Source organism: Mya arenaria, chromosome 17 (genome assembly GCF_026914265.1).
Source record: "Mya arenaria isolate MELC-2E11 chromosome 17, ASM2691426v1".
NCBI classification, from domain to species: Eukaryota; Metazoa; Mollusca; class Bivalvia; order Myida; family Myidae; genus Mya; species Mya arenaria.
Window position 1 is genome coordinate 4093448 of NC_069138.1, and position 23224 is coordinate 4116671.

General features: G+C 35.9%; 1 protein-coding gene and 1 long non-coding RNA gene across 2 annotated transcripts; one reads left to right on the forward strand and one right to left on the reverse strand.

The window, feature by feature from the left end:
- The first annotated feature begins 21 nt into the window (after nucleotides 1-21).
- On the forward strand, nucleotides 22-15287 carry LOC128223809 (cap-specific mRNA (nucleoside-2'-O-)-methyltransferase 2-like). The gene is made up of 12 exons (XM_052933222.1): nucleotides 22-619; nucleotides 1831-2036; nucleotides 2901-3098; nucleotides 3389-3512; nucleotides 4664-4923; nucleotides 5250-5435; nucleotides 8082-8222; nucleotides 11172-11474; nucleotides 11711-11842; nucleotides 12633-12731; nucleotides 14244-14424; nucleotides 15161-15287. The coding sequence occupies exons 1-12, from the start codon at nucleotides 151-153 to the stop codon at nucleotides 15268-15270; spliced, it is 2409 nt and encodes an 802-aa protein (XP_052789182.1). The 5' UTR covers nucleotides 22-150; the 3' UTR covers nucleotides 15271-15287.
- A 1137-nt stretch (nucleotides 15288-16424) lies between these two features.
- LOC128222850 (uncharacterized) lies at nucleotides 16425-17279 on the reverse strand. Its single transcript, XR_008259242.1, has 2 exons — nucleotides 17190-17279; nucleotides 16425-16694 (listed from the first exon to the last, which is right to left on the reverse strand). It is a non-coding gene; the product is annotated as an uncharacterized LOC128222850 (long non-coding RNA).
- Between the last annotated feature and the right edge of the window lie 5945 nt (nucleotides 17280-23224).

A 23224-nucleotide genomic window follows, 5' to 3' on the forward strand; every position in this document is an offset into this window, starting at 1 on the left:
TACATTTTTAAACATTGTTTATTTGCTAACAATTTCTTCGAAAGCCGTATTTTTCGGATAAAATTTAATTCGGACATATGATGCAATATTTGTTTTCATAAACGTTTGCTGGATGATTTTTTATTGATCCAATTGACATTCATCGACAAAATGGAGTTCTTTCAAGTTTATCACAGGAAACGAAAGAGGGATCAATCTGAGAGACCAAAGTTGTCCCATTCGTCCAAGAATTTCATTGACAGTGTGTTTGAAAAGAAAATCACATATTCACAGTCTCGTTTGGAAGTTCCAACCTTAAACAAAGGCTTGGAGGAAAAATGGAACATACCAGAGTATATGGAAATGAAAGAAAGATTAAATACTCTTAAGACAAATTTAAACGACAAAGACATGATAACGTGGCATGATCACACAAGGAACGTTAATCTGGCTGGAAAAATTGGTCCAGAGATAAGACAACAGCTTCGACCAGAACTTTGCACTCAAGCATGGTGTAAATTCTATGAGATTGCATCAACATTTCTGGAAATCAACACACACAGGCCCTTTTGCTCAGTTCATTTATGTGAAGCTCCTGGAGCCTTTGTGACAAGCTTAAACCAATACCTGTTTACACAAGGTAAAGTCTGTTTCTTCAACCTTTTTTGTAAATTGGACCGAGGCCCTTAAAATTGTGAAAACAGCATCAAAATGTCTTAAATTGTGAATTTACCATAGTATATTTCAAACAAAGAAATAAAGCAAAGCCTCCTTTAGCGGGACTAGATGGCCTTGAAATTGGCAAATACAGTATAACCTCAGAACAAGCCTAGAATTGTCAATACTAGCTAAGTGAGGCTGATAATACATCTTTTACATGATTTCAAATTAGCGCAGAATTGTTTTTCTGAACATTTTGCAAGTCACATGATTGTGTTACACACAAGTTTACTTGTTAATAAGTATATTACTTGTATTGTCTTTTTGTATATATATCTAACAAAAATTATAGATAGGGTATTAAGAATATTTAATTGATTTATGGGCTTACTGTGCATTAACTGTTATATTTTTTTAAATCTCCAGGTGTTGGGTATAAGGCCAGGCCTAAAAAAAAATTGTTTGGTTAGTGTTACATCCTTTTAAAAAATAGGTAGGCTTTTATTTATTTTTATTTTTTTTATTAGGCTTTATATAAATAAGAATGTCATTTTCATCATTGGAGAATAGTGTTAAAGTTATCTGCTATATAAGCAATTAAGGTTTTAAACTACATATTGAAAAGCAAAAAAAAAAAAAAGCAAAAAAAAATTATTTTTTTAGTTTTTCTTTTTTTTTTTTCAAACTGACTATAAAAACGTTAGGGTCGGCGTCTATTCCTTAGGTAGGGTCGGGTAACCCGAACCAAATGTATTTTTTTTTAGGCCCCAGTATAAATTAATTGCTAGATTTTCATCCATTCAATATCTTAAATGTGAGCATGTTTCATTTTATTTGTTATTTTCTTAGATGACTGTTTTATCATTGAATATGTGTTCATGGTCTTTCTTATTGCATAAGGGACCATATGTATATAATATGTTTCTAGACAAACCAAAACATAATTGTAAATGTTCTCCTTTTTTACATGTGAATGTTATACATCAAGCCTTATACATGTATGAATAAACATCGTTCCCGTAGAATTGTGGACGGATAAGCAAATACAGACCCTAGATCAACATTTTATTTGAGTCAATAAAATTTAAAGGGGTGGGGGAAAAGAGCAGGAATGATTATCTAGCAATTAATTTATAGTCGCCTGATTACATTATTTAGTACTTCAATGATTACATTCAATGATATTTACAGGTTTTCAGTCAGAATGGCAGTGGCTGGCATCTACACTGAATCCTTATTATGAGGGTAACAACATAGCACAGATGATCGATGAAGACCGATTCATCAAGTTCACTTATGGCAACTGGTACTTCGGTGAAGATAACACTGGAAATCTGATGTCCGAAAAGAATCTCAGTGGATTGATGTCCAAACTCAAGGATGACCAAGTTGATCTGGTAAACTCTTCCAAAAATAACTTAGTAAAAGGTGCTTCACCAGTCTTTTTTTTACACCTTTTTGTGAATGGGGTCATGATGCATGGCCCATAGACTTGTCAATTCGCCTTGCCAACAGTAGTAAAGTTATACAAACATCATTTGTTTGGCCTGATTATTTTTCTGATGATAGCCCCGAGTAAGATTCAAAGATCATTGAATGTTATGTGATTATTTCTATGATTAATTATAATGATGAAAAAATCCTGTATTATTACTTTTAATCTCAAATCTCTTAATTTTTTTTTGATTTCATCATGAGCAATTAATGTGCATTAGGTCTTAAAAGTAACATTGCACTTATAAAAGGTAAAATAACTTGAACATGTATCAGTGTGCAACATTAACGGCAGCCCGATCACCTGTGTCGACAAAAAAATGACCTGGGCTATGAAAATCCCTTTCAGATAGCCTGACTGGTAATGAAATCAAAGGGCCTGTTGGTTAAAAGACCAAATTTCAGACTGTCAATTCTTTTTTGACATAGTGAGATATTGAAGTTTGGATGTTGTTGTTTTTTTTCAAATAAATTTATTCACAGGCGGCAGTTGGGTTTACATGACCCACCCTCGCCCAATTGAACCACCACCAGCCTCCCCGCCCTCTGGCAACACAGGACCACACCACCACCATACTTGCATTCATACAAAATAAAATAATGAATTGTACAGTTGTCATATCATGCCTTGTTTTTTACCATATAAGGTACATAAGATGTGTTTTTCTGTTAATTGGGTTATCTGGCTAAGGCTACAGAAATCTCGAAGTCTGTAGCCCCATTGGCTACCAGTTAAACAAGGTTAATTTCTCACACTGATGTTGCAGGTTACAGCCGATGGAAGTGTTGACTGCCAGTTTAACCCAGCAGAGCAGGAAAATGTTGTGTCCCGCCTGCAACACTGTGAGGTGATAGCAGGCCTCCATATTCTCCGACCTGGAGGGATGTTGGTCGTAAAAATGTTCACACTGTTGGAGTGTACGTCCGTCTGTCTGATGTATCTACTGAGCAGTTTATTTGAAGAGGTAATGAAAATTTACGTATTTTTTTGTTATCAACGGGAGACAATTTCATATATTTTTGTTTAACTTCATTATAGCTGATACAGTGTTTAAACCTTGCACCAGTACCAGTAAGGGAGGCAACTCATAAGTTTGAGCAAGTGTTACAAAGGGACATAATCTAATTATGATTTCTTACTTAAATTTAGCTGACAGTATTAAGCCTTGTACATGTAAGGGAGGTAATTTTGAAGTTTACGATGTCTGTAAGGGCTACTAACACAATCTAATCTTGTCTTTGAACTTTATTTTAGCTGACAGTGTTTAAACCTTGTACAAGTAAGGGGGGCAATTCAGAGGTTTATGTTGTCGGCAAGGGCTACAAAGGGAGACAATCATGCAACACACTGCTTGAACAGTTGGTGCCATTATACTTTGGTGAGTTATTTTTATTGTCATCAATCTCCACATATATATTACAGTGGCAATATTAAATGATAAAATGATGAATTGCAAATAAAATCAGATACATTGTTTAAGTGTACTATGGTTTATACAAAGATATTTTTGCCTATGTTTGCGATATTGGCATATGTGGTCAACAATGTAAAGTATCCAACAATGTAAAGTATCAGTTAAGGAATGACTTGTTGGGTTGATGTCATTATCATGTATGAATGTAATTGTGCTGGTCAAGGTGTGTGCAGTCCAATTGCGTTCATACCCCGATAATGACATCAATCCCGCAATTCATTCCTTATATTTACACCAATAGTTTGTTATTTCATTCAAGAATTGTTAAAAAAAATACTTTATTTCATTTAAGAAAATTTTTCAGTAAACCTTTCTTACCCATTCTGTTAATGGAACAACCCGACTGTAACTGGAAACATTTTTTCAAATGACGTGACAATAACGCGGGAAAAGATCAACCACTTAAAATCACTTTTAAACGTAAAATTGAAACACTTATGGCAACAAAACATTTAAAATATAATAAATTAACACTTTCTAAAATGTTGATTTATATTTTATGGGACCTGCTGACACAATACAAACAATAACAAGATCAATAGTTTTCATGTATATTGTCAATGTAATGAATTGCGATCCGAACATATCCGAATGTTGCGTTCATTGATTGATAAATGCAATTGCTGAAAGGCAGTTCATTTAAGGAATGGAAGTTGAGGTGTAAATATTAAAGATTGTCAGGTTGTAATGAAATTTTATGTTTTCATTTTCAATCAAAGGCAACAGTTCTTACGGTAGTTAATTGTTTGTTTTGCCCTTACACAACTGACTCAAATTAATTGTGCCCCAAATTTTTTTTAGTTGCTTTTGGTCATTATATTTTTTGTTATTTTTATCATTTCTGAAGTAAGTTGTTAAAAAGTAAAATAAAACAGCAAAGAAGTCCTACCTAAATACCTTTAGAACTCTCCGTTCGTCAAAATTTGGGGCGGGTAAGGTAAAAAAAATTAAGTATAGCCTTTAATTATTTGCTTTTTCCATTCAGAAGTGTTCAGGTATTGATTATTTCAGTCATTGCTTCTATTAGCCATTGAATCCTCATTTCTGTTCAATAGGTGAAAATGAGCCCAAAGGATGCCTCTTCCCACTGTCAGCTATTCCCAAATCATTTCTCTACCAGCATACCAAGTGTGTCCAGTTCTTCATTGAGTGTCAGATGAGTGCTATACAGCGTAACCTGGACCTTTTCAAGGTCATGACCTCTGAGGAAAGGTCAAACCTGGAGGCTGAGAAGGATTACTGTGTCGAATGTTTCTTTAACAAATATGATGTGAGACCTTTGAATGGTGGTTGGAAAATCATGAAATTACCAAAGGTATGTATTTACTTTAGTAGCAAACATTTATTTACCCACGTACCATTACCTGACAAGTCTTTAAATTTTCAGTTTTTGACAACAATTTAGCGATTTTGGTTATGTAACAAAACATATTAAATTATATATATAGCAAAATTGATGAATTGAACAATTTATTTAACTATAGGGTTGACCTGTAATTCACTTTGAACACTCACTTCCACCAAGGGTTTGGGTTAGCCTTCCTCCAAGGGTTAAGGGTAAACCTTCATGGCATCAAAGTTGTTGTTCACTTTGAAAAATCATATACATGGAGAATGTTCACACTGTCTTCCTATTTTTAGAATCACAGACTAAAAGTACAAGGAAAAAGAAGGGAGTTTGCTGACAAGGCAAAACTTGAGGGAAAGTTTATTGGCAGTTTCCAAGAGCGACAAGAATTGTTATTGTTACCATGGAAACAGAAAGTGGTTACTATGGAAACATATGAAGAAGAAGTGGAAAGGGAAGATAATTCTTTGTGGATACAGGTAAGCACCATGGTCAGAAAAGCTTATGTGATGACGCGGTGTCTGTGCATCTGTAAACAATTGCTTGTGAACCCGATATGGTCATCAGTTTTGATTGTATCTAATCAAACTTGTACTATAGTAAGATATCCAATAGAGCTCGGTTCTTCTCTCAGGCCAGCCAGATTCACCTAAGCATGACTGGATTATGGCCCATGAAATGCTGGAGTTTTTTCTAAGGGAGAAAATTTGGTACCAAGAGCTGTGTATTATCATAGTATTTCCCTCTGCCCGAAATCATAAGTATTTTACTAAGGGAGACAACTTTGTACAGAGAGTTGTGTATTATTATAGTGTGTTTTTTACTTTGCCTGAAAGCAAATGTATTTTTAAGGGAGACAATTTTGTACCTGTAGTGTATTATTGTTGTAGTTCTTGCCCTTTGTGAAACACATGGTTCATTGATTGCTTCCCTTTGAATGTTAGTTCAGAATATAACTAAAGAATTCATGCCAGTAGAATATAGGTTTCACCAATATCAGGGCTTTTTCTATAGTACCCACGGGTCCGACTATCAGACCCATTCCCAAAGCAAAATATAAGAGGTTTTTCCAATCTTTAGAATAAATCCCACTCAAAAATATAAAAAAAAATTTTTAGGAAGTCATTTTACCTGAACTGGTTCATTTTCAACATCCTAATGAATAATTATGTGATGTAAAGTTTTTTTGATAATTGAACTTTGAAATCATTGATTTTCATCACATTCAGAGATTAGTATGAAATATTATTTGTCATGATTTATTGCAATAGATATTTACACCACAAGGATTGATATTTTTTTGGTCTTTAAAGGGAAAATAAACTAATATATAATCATTTCTTAATTCGCAGGAGACTAGACAGCTTTTTCTTTTTACTGTATAATTTCCCAATTTCGGCATTTTCACTACACAAAGGGTTTCCCAAAATGTCTAGGGTCTTTTTCCCAAAATGAGCAGAAAAAGCCCTGAACATATATCATCATTAAAGGTACACTATCTAAGGCTATGAGACAAAACACCAGGCCCCAATTTCTCGAAACTTCTTAAGTCCCTTATAACAGGATAAAGCTAATCTCACTATTTTTGTTGTTCTATAAAATGTGTTATTTTAACTTTTTCAAGAAATTTTAGAAATTATGTAGGAATAAACTGTATTATCAGAATAAACCATTTTTCATTTATCAAAATCCATTTTCAATATGTATTTTGACTAATTGAAATAAGCGACTTAAGCCTGTTAAGCTTAAGAAGTTTCGAGAAATTGGGACCCGGTTCTATATAAGTACTAGTTGAATTTAAATGTATCCACTTAGTCACACCATCAGAACTTAACTAAACGCATACCACTATCAGAGAGGCTAACCTGCATGCATGACTCATACTCAGGGATATTTCAGTTTACCTGATATATCCTTTGTGTCACAGTAACTATACCTATATCTATACAGGTGGTGAGCGGTCGGGTAGCTCAGTCTGTAGAACACTTCCCACGAAAGCGACAGATCCCAGGTTCGAGCCTTGGTCTGGCTGCACATTTTTCTAACCCTGTGACATTTGGCGCCCAAAAAGAAACTGTGGCAGCAGTACTATTTGGCAGCATAGCGTGCTCTCAGTGTTAATTATGTATTCCTTAGCACTGCTGTTCATCAAATTAGAGGCCGAATTGCCAGTTTGTGGGGAAGTATGTCGCGGTATGTTGCGGTACTGTTACCTATTCAGGTGATGAGGAGGTGTGTAAGCGGTCCGGTAGCTCAGTCCGTAGAGCAACTGCCATGTAAGCGATGAGTCCCTGGTTTGAGCCCTGGTCTGGCTGCACATGTTTTCTCTCCCTGTGACATTATAAGGGTTTAAGGGAGTAAAGATGTAGGTTTACATTAATAAGCATAAAAATTGACAGAAGACACAGAAAACGGATGAGGCTAAAAAACCCAGTAGAAATCGACAGTAGACTCAGAAAACAGATGAGGCTATGCAGAGGTTCTACTATAGAATTAGGTTTAGGGGGGTCCTGTGTAATAGGTGACCTCGCATCTCACTCTAGAATTCATTGTATCAACCCATACCAGGGATACTTCCTCATGGCTTTTCAGAAAGGACAGTGGTACAAGTTCCTACTTAGGAAACAGACTCATAAGATATCATTGACATACACAGGGTATTTGCAGGGGACCTTAAGCTGTCCTGGTTGGCAATTGTTTTAACTCTAACGGCAGTAGGACTGAAGTATATCCTTGGTGACCATATTCCGCTCTTTCAATTTCCACTGTCAAAATCTACAGATTTTCAGCTAAATGTTCAAAAGGATTACCTTGGAATTGCATTTTTGAATACAGAAGGGCCATAAGTGTCATCATGTGGTTGCAGTCATCTGACTGGTGGACTTAGGAAGAGCTTACAGATGAAACTTTAGATTGTTGACATTCTGTTTTAAGAAAATTAGTCACATGACCAAAAACACCTACTTTGTACTGCTGTTTACTATTTTACTATTTTTGTAATTGAATTGTGAATCGTGATGAATACCTTGTGAAGTTTATAATGAGCTCACTGTTGTTGTGCAATTCCGTCTTCCTCCCCTCTTCTTGGATAAAACTAAAAATAATCAGGTATTTTCTATCTCCAGAACTCCAGAGGACCACTGACAGATGACCTTGTTTGGGCTTATCAGCCGGTGACAGGAGCCTCTGTTGAAAAGATTGAGAGCTCCAAATTCTGTCCAGGGTTCTATCTTGCACAAACACAAGAAGTGATAAAGAATGTTCAGGTATTTCGTATGCTATAGTTTTGCAGTATTTTCTCACAGTTTTAAAATTATTCTCGTTAGTTGGTTGATAGTATTGCATGGGATGTCTGATTTATCATCTATTAGATCATGCAATTTAATATAAATGCTGAATGTGTGTATTCTTTGTTTGCATCTATAATGAGATGTTTTCTGTAGCAGTAAAACTGCACAAATTATGCAAAAATGGGGCATGTTTCTACAGTTCCAAAACTATCCCTTTACGTTTGTCTTGATATTTTTCAAAGAAAAAAAGTATGCATATTGTCATAGCCTTGGCGTCGTTGTCATAGCCTTGGCGTCGTTGTCATCAACGGCCTGCAAAAACTTGGACATAGCTATTTAAAGTTTGTATTCCCCCCAAAAATTGTTAAAAACATCTTACTGTCTGACATCAATATTTGACAGAATAAAGCTCAAAGTCTAAACAACAGCAATATATGGAAGTGATTTTGCAAGGAAGTCTCATCACGAAATATACCTTCATGACATACATTGTATTTGAAAAAAAAATCATAAAAAAAATCCCTATCTACCCCATCTAGTAGATTTTGGGATGTTACCAGATACCCTAAACAAACACATTTTTTAGGCCTTGTATGTATAGACAATAACTCTCACTTGAATCATTTTTAGCTCCACTGGCCAAAGGCCATGGAGCTTATGTCGTCACAGATTGTCCGTCGTGAGTGCGTGCGTGCGTGCGTGCGTGCGTGCGTGCGTGCGTGCGTGCGTGCGTAAACTTTTACTTTAAACAACATCTCCTCTGAAACTGATAAGCGGATTTTAACAAAACTTAACAGGAATGTTCCTTTGGTGGTCCTTTACCAAAATTGCTCAAATGGTTCCGGTCCATTGCACAATATGGCCGCCAGAGCTAAAAATAGCAAAATCTTTAAACGACATCTCCTCTGAAACGGTTCGGCAGATTTTGATGAAACTTGACAGTAATGTTCCTTGGGTGGTCCTTTATTAAAATTGCTCAAATGGTTCTGGTCCATTGCACAATATGGCCGCCACAGCTAAAAATAGCAAAATCTTTAAACGACATCTCCTCTGAAACGGATAGGCAGATTTTGATGAAACTTGACAGAATTGTTCCTTGGGTGGTCCTTAACCAAAATTGCTCAAATGGTTCCGGTCCGCTGCACAACATGGCTGCCAGGGCAAAAAAATAGAAAAACCTTTAAAGAACATCTTCTCAGAAACCGATGATCAGATTTTGATGAAACTTAACAGAAATGTTCCTTGGATGGTCCTTTATCAAATTTGCTTCAATGGTTTCGGTCCACTGCACAAGATGGCCCCCAGAGGTAAAAATAGAAAAACCTTTAAACGACTTCTCCTCAGAAACCGATGATCGTATTGCAATGAAACTTGACAGAAATGTTACTTGGGTAGTCCTTAACCAAAATAGCCCAAACAGTTCTGGTCTGCTGCACAACATGGGCACCAGAGCTAAGAATAGAAAAAAAACGTTAAACTACATCTTCTCAGAAACCGATTATCAGATTTTGATGAAACTTTACATAAATGTTCATCGGGATGCCCTTTAACCAAAATTGCCCAAATGGTTCCGGTCCGCTGCACAACATGGCTGCGAGAGTTAAAAATAGAAAAACCTTTAAGGACTTCTCGTCCGCAGTCTTCACGAAAAACATTTTAACCTACTAGCCAGTTGGACTAGCATAATGGCATATTTTACTAGTCCGAATGACAATCTAGTAGTCCGACTATTTTGCCACATTATAAAACTGTATGCTTGAGGTAAATACCTATTTCAATTGAGCAGCTTGCAGTTTGAGTAAACATTTCTTTATTATGATGCTCATGCAGTGATAGGGAGTGACATCCTTCTGTTGGGAATAGTGCTCCTTGTTTTTCAGAACCTATGGGTACTATGTAAAAACAAAAGGCATCTTGCTTGAATAGACTGTAATAATATCAACATGGTTAGAAAAGAAATGCCATGCTTTAATAGCTTTGATTACATTTTACTACTGAATTACCTCCCTTTAATAGAAAAAAAAATAATGTCTTAATTTTTCACGTATAGCATCTTTAAATAATTTTTAAACAAACATAATTTATGAGTAAACATATAAGCATAAAGTTCTCACAAAAAGATCAATTTAAAAACCTTACATTTATACATAGGAAAGTATATATAGACTGAACATTAATTTTCGTTTAAGTGACATTCTGAAAGTTTATGAAACAGCTATTTTTAGTAACTTAAATGGCCGAAAAGTGTAAGTGAAACACCAAGTCGATTCTATCTCGTCAGTTCTTGTTCAGGTTAGATATTTGCTTCATAATCTATTCAGATTAAATGTTAACCGATGATCAGATTTTGATGAAACTTGACAGAAATGTTCCTTGGGTGGTCATTAACCAAAATTTGTTAAATGGTTCCAGTCCACTGCACACCATGGCTGCCAGAGCTAAAAAATAAAAAAAACTTTATACGACTTGTCGTCGAAACCGATGACCTTTTTTCGATAAAACTTGACAGAAATGTTTGTTTGGTGCTCCTTTACTCAAATTGCCGAAATCATTTCTGTCCACTGCACAACATGGCAGCCAGAGCTATTAAAGTAAAAAATTTTTTTAAATAACTTCTCCTCAAAAATTGATGATTGTATTTCTATGAAACTTGACGAAAATGTTCGTTAGGTGGTCTTTGCTTGAACCTTTTGGCCAGTGGAGCACAGGCACTGATGTGCCTCTTGTTATGCCTTGCTTTCGCCTGACAACAAACAAATTGACAAATGTCTGTGTTTGCTCTGCTGTGCTCTTGTAGTCTTTAATGTCTTGTAGTCTTTATAGTCTTCCACTGCCATTAAATCGGTTTTATGTTTAACTACTGAGCTTGTTTCTGTAATTTTTTACATAAGTATTTGCCTTCAAATATTACATGTTCACCTCCAGTGCCTGTCTAGTATACCCAATCCACCGGAGGAGTTCGCAAAAACTGTTGCAAAGAAGCTCATAGCAATAGTAGTCTCCTGTCTCCAGTACCATTCTGGAGTTACATTTGACGATGAACAGCAACGAAAGACTTGTAACAATGGATTAAGTGAGTCCATTGATAGCATTCAAACAGTGGAAACAGATTTGAATGAAAAGACTGATGTGGACATGGAGTTAAAGCCTGGGTTTGTTTGTGAACTATATTCTATTTCGCCTGATGAAGAGTACAAGTCAACGATTTTGATGGATGTTGTTACAAAGGTATGACTTCTTATGGTATCGATCTTATATTAACAAATTTAGATGGTCAGATATATCCTATGAAGGATTCCAGATTTCACGGATTTGCAAATTCTAATACTAGTTCTAGTTTATGATGTGATTTTGTTTGTATATATTCTTGTATATTGCGTTATGGCTGCTTGTAGTGATTTATTATAAGTCTTCAACCAATAGCGAGCTGGTATCTCTCTATTTTGAATTCCATTACATTTCAGACATCTACAAGCAGACATATTCAGCCAGTACCAAGAGTTTTGACCTTGGTCGCATGTTCCTCCAAGGTCACACCAAACTTTGAGGTCAAAGACTGCTCCCAGATGCTGAAAACTGTCATACACATTTTACAGGTATACATGAAACATAACTTGGAAGTGTGTTTGAAAATTAATGTGAATATTGAATTATTTATCTTATGTTCTTAAGACAAAGATATAACAATAATGATTTATAAAGTCTCTGAAAGTTAGATGTTCTTTTTAATCAACACATTTGATTTCGTCATACCCTTAAATACGTAGAAAATTGAGTACTTTTGCAAAAAAAACGTCATCATCGGCAACCATACATATTGTGGACAATGACTGACAAAATCTCGTTTTAATGAATATGCACGAGGTAGGAGAGGCAACTCTTCTTCAAATGAATTCGCAAGTTACAATTAAATATTGTCCAATAACTTAACAATACCAGTAGCCGTCATAGCCGTGTGGTCTTGAATACTGCCAAATATTATTGTACTGAGAATGCGGAACCGGTTCAACTCTGGCATACGCGAGTATATTGTTCAACCGTAAAGCATCTTGTACTTTGCGGAACCAATGAAACTGCCTCATTTGTTATTCATGACTACAAGATTTCCATAGCCAAATTGCCCACGGTACACAACGAAGCAAAGAGTAGTGTGTGTCGGGAGTATCCGACGATGTAAAAACATTTGGTATCCAAGAAAGAAATTCTCCTTTGGGTTTGGTTGTCAGCAGAATTTGGGATTGAATTGCTTTCAGATGGCAAAAGAGGGAATAATATTCTTAAGATATCAAAGCGTTTCGTAGGACTGGTTTATAAATCTAAAAAAAGTATTTCTTTCAAGTGCAAGTGTCTTATGGTTAGCTAACAAGGTATTTTATTTTTATTCAGACTGTCAAAGAAGGGGACACTGTGCTGATCGAGATGGGAACGTGTCTTACAAGATTCACTGCAGGGCTGGTTTACATTCTGTATAAATCCTTTATTGAGGTTTGATTGTTTGTTTATCGATTGATTATATTTTGCTTTTTAGCTCTACTGGCCAAAGGCCAGAAGAGCTTATGCGATGGTAATGTGTACGTAGTATGTGCATCCGTGCGTCCGTGCGGTCGTGCGTCCGTGCGTCTGTAAACAGTTGCTTGTGAACACGATACAGTCTTCAGTCTCGATGAAACTTGTACAGGATATAGATATCCATTAGAGCTCGGTTCCTTTCGAAAACCAGCCAGATCCGTCCATAATTGCCTAGATTATAGGCCATGAAAGTTCGTGCGTCCGTGCGGTCGTGCGTCTGTAAACAATTGCTTGTGAACATGATACAGTCTTCAGTTTTGATTGTATCTCGATGAAACTTGTACAGTATATAGATATCCATTAGAGCTCGGTTCCTTTCGAAAACCAGCCAGATCCGTCCAAAAATGCCTAGATTATAGGCCATGAAAGTTTTAAAGAAATGCTTTCTATTTTTAGCCAGGTCTGCATGAGCGAATTCTATTTTTAGCCAAGTTTACATGTACATGTAAATTCAAGTCTAGAGTTAAGGGAGACAATTTGCAAGTCTAGGATTTTGAGAGACAATTTGCTTTTTGCTTCTGCAGCTGATTTTGTGAATTACTCTGCCTTTTTCTTGTTGAAAGCCCAAAGGCCATTTTTTAGCTTTAAGTTCTGTAGTTTGCACATTCATCTTAACAAAATTGGTTGTGAATGTTTAAGTTATGCACCTGGTGTCATTACTGGCCACACCCAGGGTTCACAGGTTTGGCAAACATAAATCTGGAAAGGTTTGAAAATCTTTTTGTGTGTTCGTGCATCCATCTCAGCACAATTGATTGTGAATGTTTGTTCAAATTGATCAATGTTGTCCTAGGATGCCCTTGACTTTGACCTTTTGACCAACTTTTTTAACTTCTAAAACTACAGCAATTTTTACTGAGTACAGTTTTGAAAGCATTTTTTTTTGTCAGATGACTTTTACTTGGCACATATTAAAATAGTTCATGCAACTAATCTGCTTACAATACTTTCTGGGCTCAGATGTTGAACGTGCTACGTTTTCAGGTAACCCAAACACAAAACATAAAGTATATGTCTGTTGCCTTTTGCCCATACATACATGCTCTGGATTGATATGACCACAAAAGCCATGCCAGTAGAGCATAGGCCCTTTTGGGCCTCTTGTTTTAAACATTGCACTTGTGCTCTTTGTATTTGCAAGTACACGTAATAATATTCATGTTTGTTGTTTAATATTAATGTTCCGTTTAAAACTCAGACTCAGGGCAAAGTTTCATTGAAGTTCGCTAGACTTAAGATCGTTTATTCCGGGGTTTAACGTCGTTTTGGGTGAACACAATATGTTAAGAATAATTATCGCACAGATTTTATCCGTAACATTACGAATGTTCAGTACTTGTACCTGAGCGTTTGTAAGTAGTGAAAGGTTAACGACTTAGACATCTTATAGAAACGGGGTCAAGATGTGTATTTGTTCTGATACTGCAGGTTGGATTTGTCCACAACCATGGTCTTCTACTACAACGGCACCTGGTGTGTATAAAATACCAAAGCTGTCCAATCGGAATGCAGGAATATCTTGGGAGGTTGGGTCATAGTTTTGAAACTGACCAATCAGACCAATCAGAAAGCATTTTGGAAATACTTCCAGTTATGGATATCTTAGAAGGTAGGCGTAGTTTTGCAATGTATTTCCAAATGCATTCGGATGATATTTCACAGACGTTTAATGGTTCATATAATCGGGAAACATTATAAACTGAGAATTTTATCTGTGACAGAACATCTAAATGTACGTGTTAATGACCAGGTCTCTAAATACAATGAACATTGTGCAAATGGGTATCTTGCTACGCCTAGTCTCTTGTCCGAGTCAGGGGGTTGTTTGTTTAGAGATTGTTTAAGTAATATATTGGATTGTACAAGCATGTGTTGTTATTTCTTGATGAAATATAATGTATTCATTGGCCAATTAAATGGTAGAATGGCAACTGTAGTGGTGTTCTTTCTTTGATAATATTGTATACAAATTTTGATGTAAATTGTGTAGCGTTTTATGATATATGGTAAGCCAGCCGTCATTGGGATGTTTAGATATTAACGTCGAAATTATTTCTAAGATTTATTTATATTGATTAACCATTCGAATAGTTTGCATGGATAACAGTTTTGAATAGCACCACCATGACACCACTCTAACAATATACTATATACTAAAGGGAGGTAATAAAGCATAATTTTAAACAATGATTACAGTTATAGCATGTTTATTATTTTCCTGGTGTTTCTTGAATTGGTTGAAAAGCCCTCGGTGAACACTTTAAAACAATTCGAACTTAACATTTTGTAATCTAAAATGAAATTGACCATTGTTTGTATTAATGATTTTCCTATTAACTTTTTAGACGATGATTTCTGTGAATTTCTGAAGATAACCAACACCAACCTACTGCAATCATTTGTTACCACTGTTGTGCAAAGAGAGAAACAACTGTTGAAAAGTGATGCGGAATAAACATTTTATATCTTTTATGAATTATCGTTTTGTTCTTTTTTTGCCCCCGAAGATGGGCATATTAGAATCGCACCGTCCAAGCTTCCGTCCATCCGGTTTTCTGTGTCCGGGCTGTAACTTTGTCATGCAGTGATGGATTTTGAAATTACTTTGCACATGTATGATAAAGACGACATGTTGCGCGCAAGTCCCTACCTTAATGATCCAAACAAAAAAGTGCATGATTTTGCTACAGGCAAAAAATATTAGCGATATTTTGGCGCTTTTTAATAGGGGAATGTGTGGTCACGCAGCTGTTAATTAAAAATTTCGTATACCTGTACCTAAATCATGTTGTTTTTTTGGTTTGTAACATCAAAGATAAACATGAAATAAACTTGGAATCAAAGAAATGGTTGGCACCAACCTGTGTTGTGCCCCTTTAAATGTAAATGTCAGATTTAAAGGTTTATCTTTATAGTGAATGCTGCTTGAATGCATATACTATATCGTTAGGTGTGTCCGGGCAGGAACTTTGTCATGCAGACAGGGCTTTTAAAATTAATTGGCAAATGTGTTCGGTAATTAAAGATGATGTGTTGGTGCAAGACCAACGTTCCTACCTCAAAGGTCAAGATCATATTTGTGTTTATCATTATGGAATGCTGTATATATGCATACACAGTACAGTTGGTCGTGTTCGGGCGGTTGCTTTGTCATGCGCAGTGGAAATTTATTTTTGACGTGTGGGTACTTAAAGGTGATGTGAATATCTGTGTGTGTTTATTACGTCATAAATGCTACGTCGGAAGGCAATATTTTACTTCGAATGAAGACTTTAAACAAAGATTACTTCACTATTTCTTCACCCTTTCAAATGTAGGAATGAATTGCGGGATTGATGTAATTATCGGGGATATGAACGCAATTAGGCTGGTCAAAGTACGCGTGGAGTCCTTCAGATTTGATTTGCAATAGAAAATTGAATATGTCACTTTAACTTGATATTCAGATATTCAGTTTCGTAAGTTGTCGATAACATGGTTCATCCTACTTTCGGATCCAGGGACTGGCGCATCCGACGCCCCCCCCCCCCCCCCCCCAAAAAAAATAAAATAAATAAGTAAATAATGAATAAGTAAATAAATTAATTAATAAATAAATAAAATAAATAATAATGTCCAAGTTTATATTTTATTTCAATATAAGAGCAAAAAGTAATAAAGTACGCCCAAAACGCACCATTTCGGATAAGAAATTGTTATTTATTTATTTGATGGATGGTCCGAGGTGTCTTGGCAAATTTATGGCGCACATTCATAGATTCAATTCACAGATGAAATATAGATGACTTGCACAGTTTATGTCATTCCAGTGATATCCTGTAAAGAACTTGAGACAGCCACATGATTCGGTGGCACCATTTGGTTCGTTTGGGGCCCAGTCTGTAAACAAACGAAACTATTGAGTTTGATTCCATAGCATTTGACGTTGCAAAGAATATATTTTATGTATAATTGGAGCTTCTCGGCTTTTCATACGAGTGTCAAAATGAAAATTCGGAGTTTAGACATTCTAAAAAATCGTTGGATAACATCAGTCTTTGAGGAATCTGAATTTTGCATTTTATGTATACATGTAGCTTGTTTTGAATTACTCAGCATACATAGGACGTCACCAAAACAATTTTGTAATTTTTGTGACGTCATGATCCGAATCAGGACTGTGTCGTTTTAAACTATCATTTCTCAATAACGTGTTATCATATTTCCTAAATTGTTCAATTTCCTTTGTAAATATCTGTTTATCTCGTATTGTATTGTGTATTTGGTTTTAGAAATGCGCAATATATTGCTTTAACTTAATTAAAGTCAATACTCAATTTTATTGCAAACGATTTCCTCCCAACCTATCCTCTGAAAGCCCGTGGTTTGCCTTACCAAGGAATGCTGCTTCCCTGAGATCATCAAACCAACTCCAGACCCTGTTTTCGAGCACATTCGTTAATCCTATGTACCAGTAGTTATCGCCTAGAAAAAAGACATTCTTCATTAGGATAGTTTCAGATCATTAGGAACCTCGGCCATTTTTATCGAAAAACACCTCGGATGTATGCTGGTACATCAGTAGAAGTAGTTCGTAAATTTTTGAAATATATCCAATTCAATTTAGTGTTTTAGAGTTGTATTTATTGATCTAAGTTTAAATTGATTGCCAGTGAAGTGTATTATTGCAAACATCGTAAAAATTCCCAAGAGTTTTAAGTCATTAAGTTTAACTGCTAAATTAAATTACTACGCGATCTACTTGCAGCGGACTTAAACATACCGAATTCTGAGTATGTAAACTGTCCATAAACACCCGAGGTTGTTTTCGATAAAAATGGCCGAGGAGCTCCGAATGGTTTCCGATTTCAATGAAAACTACATAACAGGACAACTACAGCAATAAATGTCCAAGTGAACATTTAATGTCAATACTGTAGAACAAAAATATTCATAGACTAGGGGAATGCACCATCTTAAGCTTAATGATGGTATTCGATAAAAAAAATTATAAATCGTTACTAATCGCTACTATATTGACAACGATTTGGGAAAACATATGTATGGAAGATGACTGTGTATCACATTTCCTGTAAAAGTACAGCGAAGTGTATGTATAGCCGTTAAACATTGCTTAAATTTAAATGTTAAAATATTGGACTAGTATGAAATTGATCAATTAAATCAGAACACTTGGATGGATGGATGGATGGATGGATGGATGGATGGCTAGATGGATGGATGGATGGATGGATGGATGGCTAGATGGATGAATGGATGGCTAGATAATTCGTATATATATATAAGTTTATATATATATATATATACGAATTATATATATATATATATATATATATATATATATATATATATATAATTCGTATATATATATATAAACTTATCACGTATCATTCATTTCCTTTTTATACGCCCGAAGGGTCGTATTATGTTATGGCCTCCATCGTCTGTCTGTCCGTCTGTCTGTCCGTCCGTTAGCAATTCCGTGTCCGGGCCATAACTTGGTAACTAATAAAGCGAATTTCAAATAACTACACAAATCATCACTACATTAAAAGGATGTGTCGCGCGCAATTTCCAGGTCCATACCTCAAAGACTAGAATCACCATGGGGGTGCGTTAGCAATTCCGTGTCCGGGCCACAACTTTGTCACTAATAAAGTCATTTTCAAATAACTTTATACAAAGCATCATTACATTAAAAGGATGTGTCGCGCGCAATTTCCAGGTCCATGCCTCAAAGACTAGAATCACCATGGGGGTGCGTTAGCAATTCCGTGTCCGGGCCACAACTTTGTCACTAATAAAGTCATTTTCAAATAACTTTATACAAAGCATCATTACATTAAAAGGATGTGTCGCGCGCAATTTCCAGGTCCATGCCTCAAAGACTAGAATCACCATGGGGGGGGGGGCGTTACAACTTTGTCACTAATAAAGTCATTTTCAAATAACTTTATACAAAGCATCATTACATTAAAAGGATGTGTCGCGCGCAATTTCCAGGTCCATACCTCAAAGACTAGAATCACCATGGGGGGGGGGGGGCGTTAGCAAATCCGTGTCCGGGCCACAACTTTGTCACTAATAAAGTCATTTTCAAATAACTTTATACAAAGCATCATTACATTAAAAGGATGTGTCGCGCGCAATTTCCAGGTCCATACCCCAAAGACTAGAATCACCATGGGGGGCGTTACAACTTTGTCACTAATAAAGTCATTTTCAAATAACTTTATATTAAGCATCATTACATTAAAAGGATGTGTCGCGCGCAATTTCCAGGTCCATACCTCAAAGACTAGAATCACCATGGGGGGCGTTAGCAATTCTGTGTCCGGGCCATAACTTGGTAACTAATAAAGCGATTTTCAAATAACTTTTGTGTCGCGCGCAATTTCCAGGTCCATACCCCAAAGACTAGAATCACCATGGGGGTGCGTTAGCAATTCCGTGTCCGGGCCACAACTTGGTCACTTATAAAGTCATTTTCAAATAACTTTATACAAAGCATCATTACATTAAAAGGATGTGTCGCGCGCAATTTCCAGGTCCATACCTCAAAGACTAGAATCACAGTGGGGGGGGGGCGTTAGCAATTCTGTGTCCGGGCCACATCTTTGTTACTAATAAAGTGATTTTCAAAAAACTTTATACAAATCATCACTACATTAAAAGGATGTGTCACATTGAATTTCCAGGTTCATACCTCAAAGTCTAGAACCACCATGGGGGGGACGTTAGCAATTCCATGTCCAGGCCATAACTCAAAGACTAGAATCACCATGGGGGGGGGCGTTAGCAATTCTATGTCCGGACCACATCTTTGTTACTCGTTCGTTAGCAATTCCGTGTCCGGGCCATAACTTGGTAACTAATAAAGTGATTTTCAAATAACTTTATACAAATCATCACTACATTAAAAGGATGTGTCGCGCGCAGTTTCCAGGTCCATACCTCAAAGACTAGAATCACCATGGGGGGCTTTAGCAATTCTGTGTCCGGGCCACATCTTTGTTACTCGTCCGTTAGCAATTCCGTGTCCGGGCCATAACTTGGTAACTAATAAAGCGATTTTCAAATAACTTTATACAAATCATCACTACATTAAAAAGACCTCAAGCCGAATCTTCTTCGGGCGTATAATGCTCCGTTTCGCGGTGCTCTTGTTTATTTTTACATACTTAATAAATATCATTTATATCCTTAATTATTTATCATTTAGACTTTATACGAGGACCATTCAATAATTACGTATACACATAAGTTATTGAGAGTCACTTTTGAATGGCCTTCGTGCTTCATCATTTATCATTTATTCTTTACAACTTATCATATATTTTCTAATCATCTATCACAATAGTTTACTTTATTTCGCTCAAACAACGCGAAGCATTTGTATTCAAACTAAGAACACCTCTTAGTCGACAGTGTTGCACTTAAGTTATCAAAAAGAACAAATGAGAACGTCGTTTTCGATCAATAGAAGTCAAAAGTGCATGTACTTGAAAAGCGCAACAACTTTCTATAAATGATTAAGCTTAAATGAAATGGATCTACAGGAGTATGAAATGAAAAAATGCTAGAAAAGTGATTTTCATTTTTTTGTGTGTTTTGTGCGGTATTAGGGATATCATATCAGCGAAACGAAACAGTAACGAACAAAGCCCAAGCTGTATGTATCGTTTTCTGTTTTGGGGATCAACTGAGCGGCTTAACGAAACATAAATGGTGTAGTAAAAGAAAAGTTATCTTTATTTTAAGCAAAATGTTGCCTTCCGACGTAGCATATATGACGTAATTTATGACGTGGTATATACACACTGGATATTAGGGTTTACAGATCGGCGAAACGAAATATTAAATAACAAAGGCCAAACTGAGCGTAGTGTTTTTCTGTTTTTGGGGTAACAGAGCGGCTTAACGAAACATGAACGAACGATTGCCCGACTGTGCGAAGTATTACCTCGGCATTCACGAAAGACATCCGGGTGGTATTGAATAAGTAACAAGAGTTTCCGAATTTTCTCCATTCTGATGGGCACGTTGGAGGTGGGGTTGGCGGTGTTGTCGGAGAGGATATACCTGAAAATTGTTGATATATAAAATGATGAAAAAAACGTATAAATATGTTAATCTTAATTATTTATTTTTTGTAAATTTCCTGATTTTACTACAAACGGGTTTTGGCCGCAAAGTGCTACAACAACTCTTTTTATCTGAACTGTGTTCCATATATGAGAGTGTTTTTGCCTATCACAAAATTAATGTGCACAAACCTGCCTTTGTCTTGACGAGATCGGATGCAAAATACTAATCCGAAAACTATGTTTGAAAAAAATAGTAAGGGCACAATCTAGTATTTGAACTCTTAACAAGAACTTGACATTTGTACTTCACTGTAGTCTACAGAGATTGAAAGGGTATGATCTTGTTGTTATAATAATACTTAATGCTGTGTACAACGTAGAGACAGCATACAATAACGTTTTGACAACATTCTCACAACGTTGTGTCAACATTCCCAAAACGTTGCCATAACGTTTTGTACAACTTTGTTACACACAACTTGAGCAAAACCAATAAACAACATGTACACAAGCTAAATTTTGCCACAACTAATTTTTTGTATGAAAATAAAATATCGATTTTTTTGTTAATTTTTATTGTACACAACGCAACACACATAACACAGCATTGTTATGCATCGTATCAATGTCGCTATCAGCGGCAAAACAAAATAAAAATATGTAGTTTAATCACCAATTTTCGCGAAGCTCTTCTAGGCAAGTGCAGTTATGCGCCCATTTATTTTGTTTTATTACTTGGCAAGTGGTGAAACTCTGATACTTTTTTATCAATATATATTATATCCAAAACTGTTTTTCACAATCTCTGAATAATATTGCCACCTATGGATCACTTAATAATTGAAATAAAAAAATGACACAATAACTGAATGTAACAAAATAGTATTTAAATTTAATACTAGCTGTTCTTACCTCGTATTGTGTTCTTAATTTCCCGTAAATCATTCAGAACTGTGTCTTCAAAGTTGTATCGTTCACAACTAGACATGTACGTGCCGTAAGCGGCGCATTGGAATATGAGAAAAATCAAGGCCATGAAACGTCGATCCATCTTGCTTGTCTTCAACGGTCTGAATGTCAAAGCCGGGTATATATATTGGTATTAACACGCATATAACATGTACTATCACCTACTTACTTGTTCCACACCTGGCGCAATCGCACCTATATCCCATCCGGAAATTGAAATTGGCGAAACATAGTATCGGCTAAATGTCCCTTATCACAGAGTATGGCGTTAATAGCATGGTTTGCTTTCACAAAAACACTTAAGTCGCATAACACACAATACATTTCGGCCAGCATATTGCGCTGTTATCAGTTCCTTTTATTGGGATTATGGGATTTCAGGCGGGAAAATATGTTTTCGTCGTTGGTTCCTTCGTAAATCGTGCCCAAGACCTGTTCCTTTCATTCATTTTTCAAAACATCTTATTGTTGTAACAATAGTTTTGTTTAAACCCACATGACCCAGCTATTGAATGTTGTCTTGTAGTATACGTTTGTTAACATTTTTTGTTAACATTTTTCACTCTGGCAATAATTAATTAGTCAGGGTATTTAGGGGCTCATTTCGCTTCCATCTTGTATCAATAAAGACATTGATGCATGAGAAGTCTGTCCTTGTTGTGTTGTTTGGTGTTTTGGTTTCTAGTATGCCAAAGATTTATGCCTCAAAACAGCTTGTTTAACATATGATGAAAGTTTAATTTATTTTATGCATTGGCGTGGAGAGTTATTTAATTGACCCTTAATAAACCAATTGCCAAATTCACTTTCAATTGATACGTTTCCATACAAAGGTGCGGTATTTCGGAACCTTAATTTGAGTGTCTATCCCAAGCTGCTGGTGTGTGTTTCCGCTTAGGGTACAGGGAACTCCAACCACGGTGTTTATATTTTGTTAACTGCCAACGTCTTATCTCTTACAGGAATATTTTGTTTAAAAAACACACACAATACAACAGGAAAAAAAACAAATGCATAAACTTGTCGGAAGTCTTAAACATCGATATTCGTTGGCTGCTTTCGTGAAAGGAATATTTTGTTTAAGCAAACAAGTTTATTATTTATGCATTTGTTATTTTCCTGTTGTAATAACAATAAATAATAAACATGGATGTTCGTTGGTTGCTTAAGTTGCTTTAATCAACATAAGCATAAATGTTAAGTGATGAAAAGAAACATTCGGGACTCCTCGGTCATTTTTTTCAAAAACAACCTCGGATATATGCCGGTACATCAGTTGAAGTAGTTCGTATTTTTTTTGAATTAAATCGTTAATTAAATTTAGTGTTTTACAGTTGTATTTATTGATCTAAG

Coding starts and splice junctions, on each gene's coding strand:
- LOC128223809 (XM_052933222.1), top strand. CDS start 151: ATGGAGTTCTTTCAAGTTTATCACAGGAAACGAAAGAGGGATCAATCT. Junction 5,436..8,081: donor ATAATTCTTTGTGGATACAG/GTAAGCACCATG, acceptor TTCTATCTCCAG/AACTCCAGAGGACCACTGAC. Junction 14,425..15,160: donor AGTTATGGATATCTTAGAAG/GTAGGCGTAGTT, acceptor TTAACTTTTTAG/ACGATGATTTCTGTGAATTT.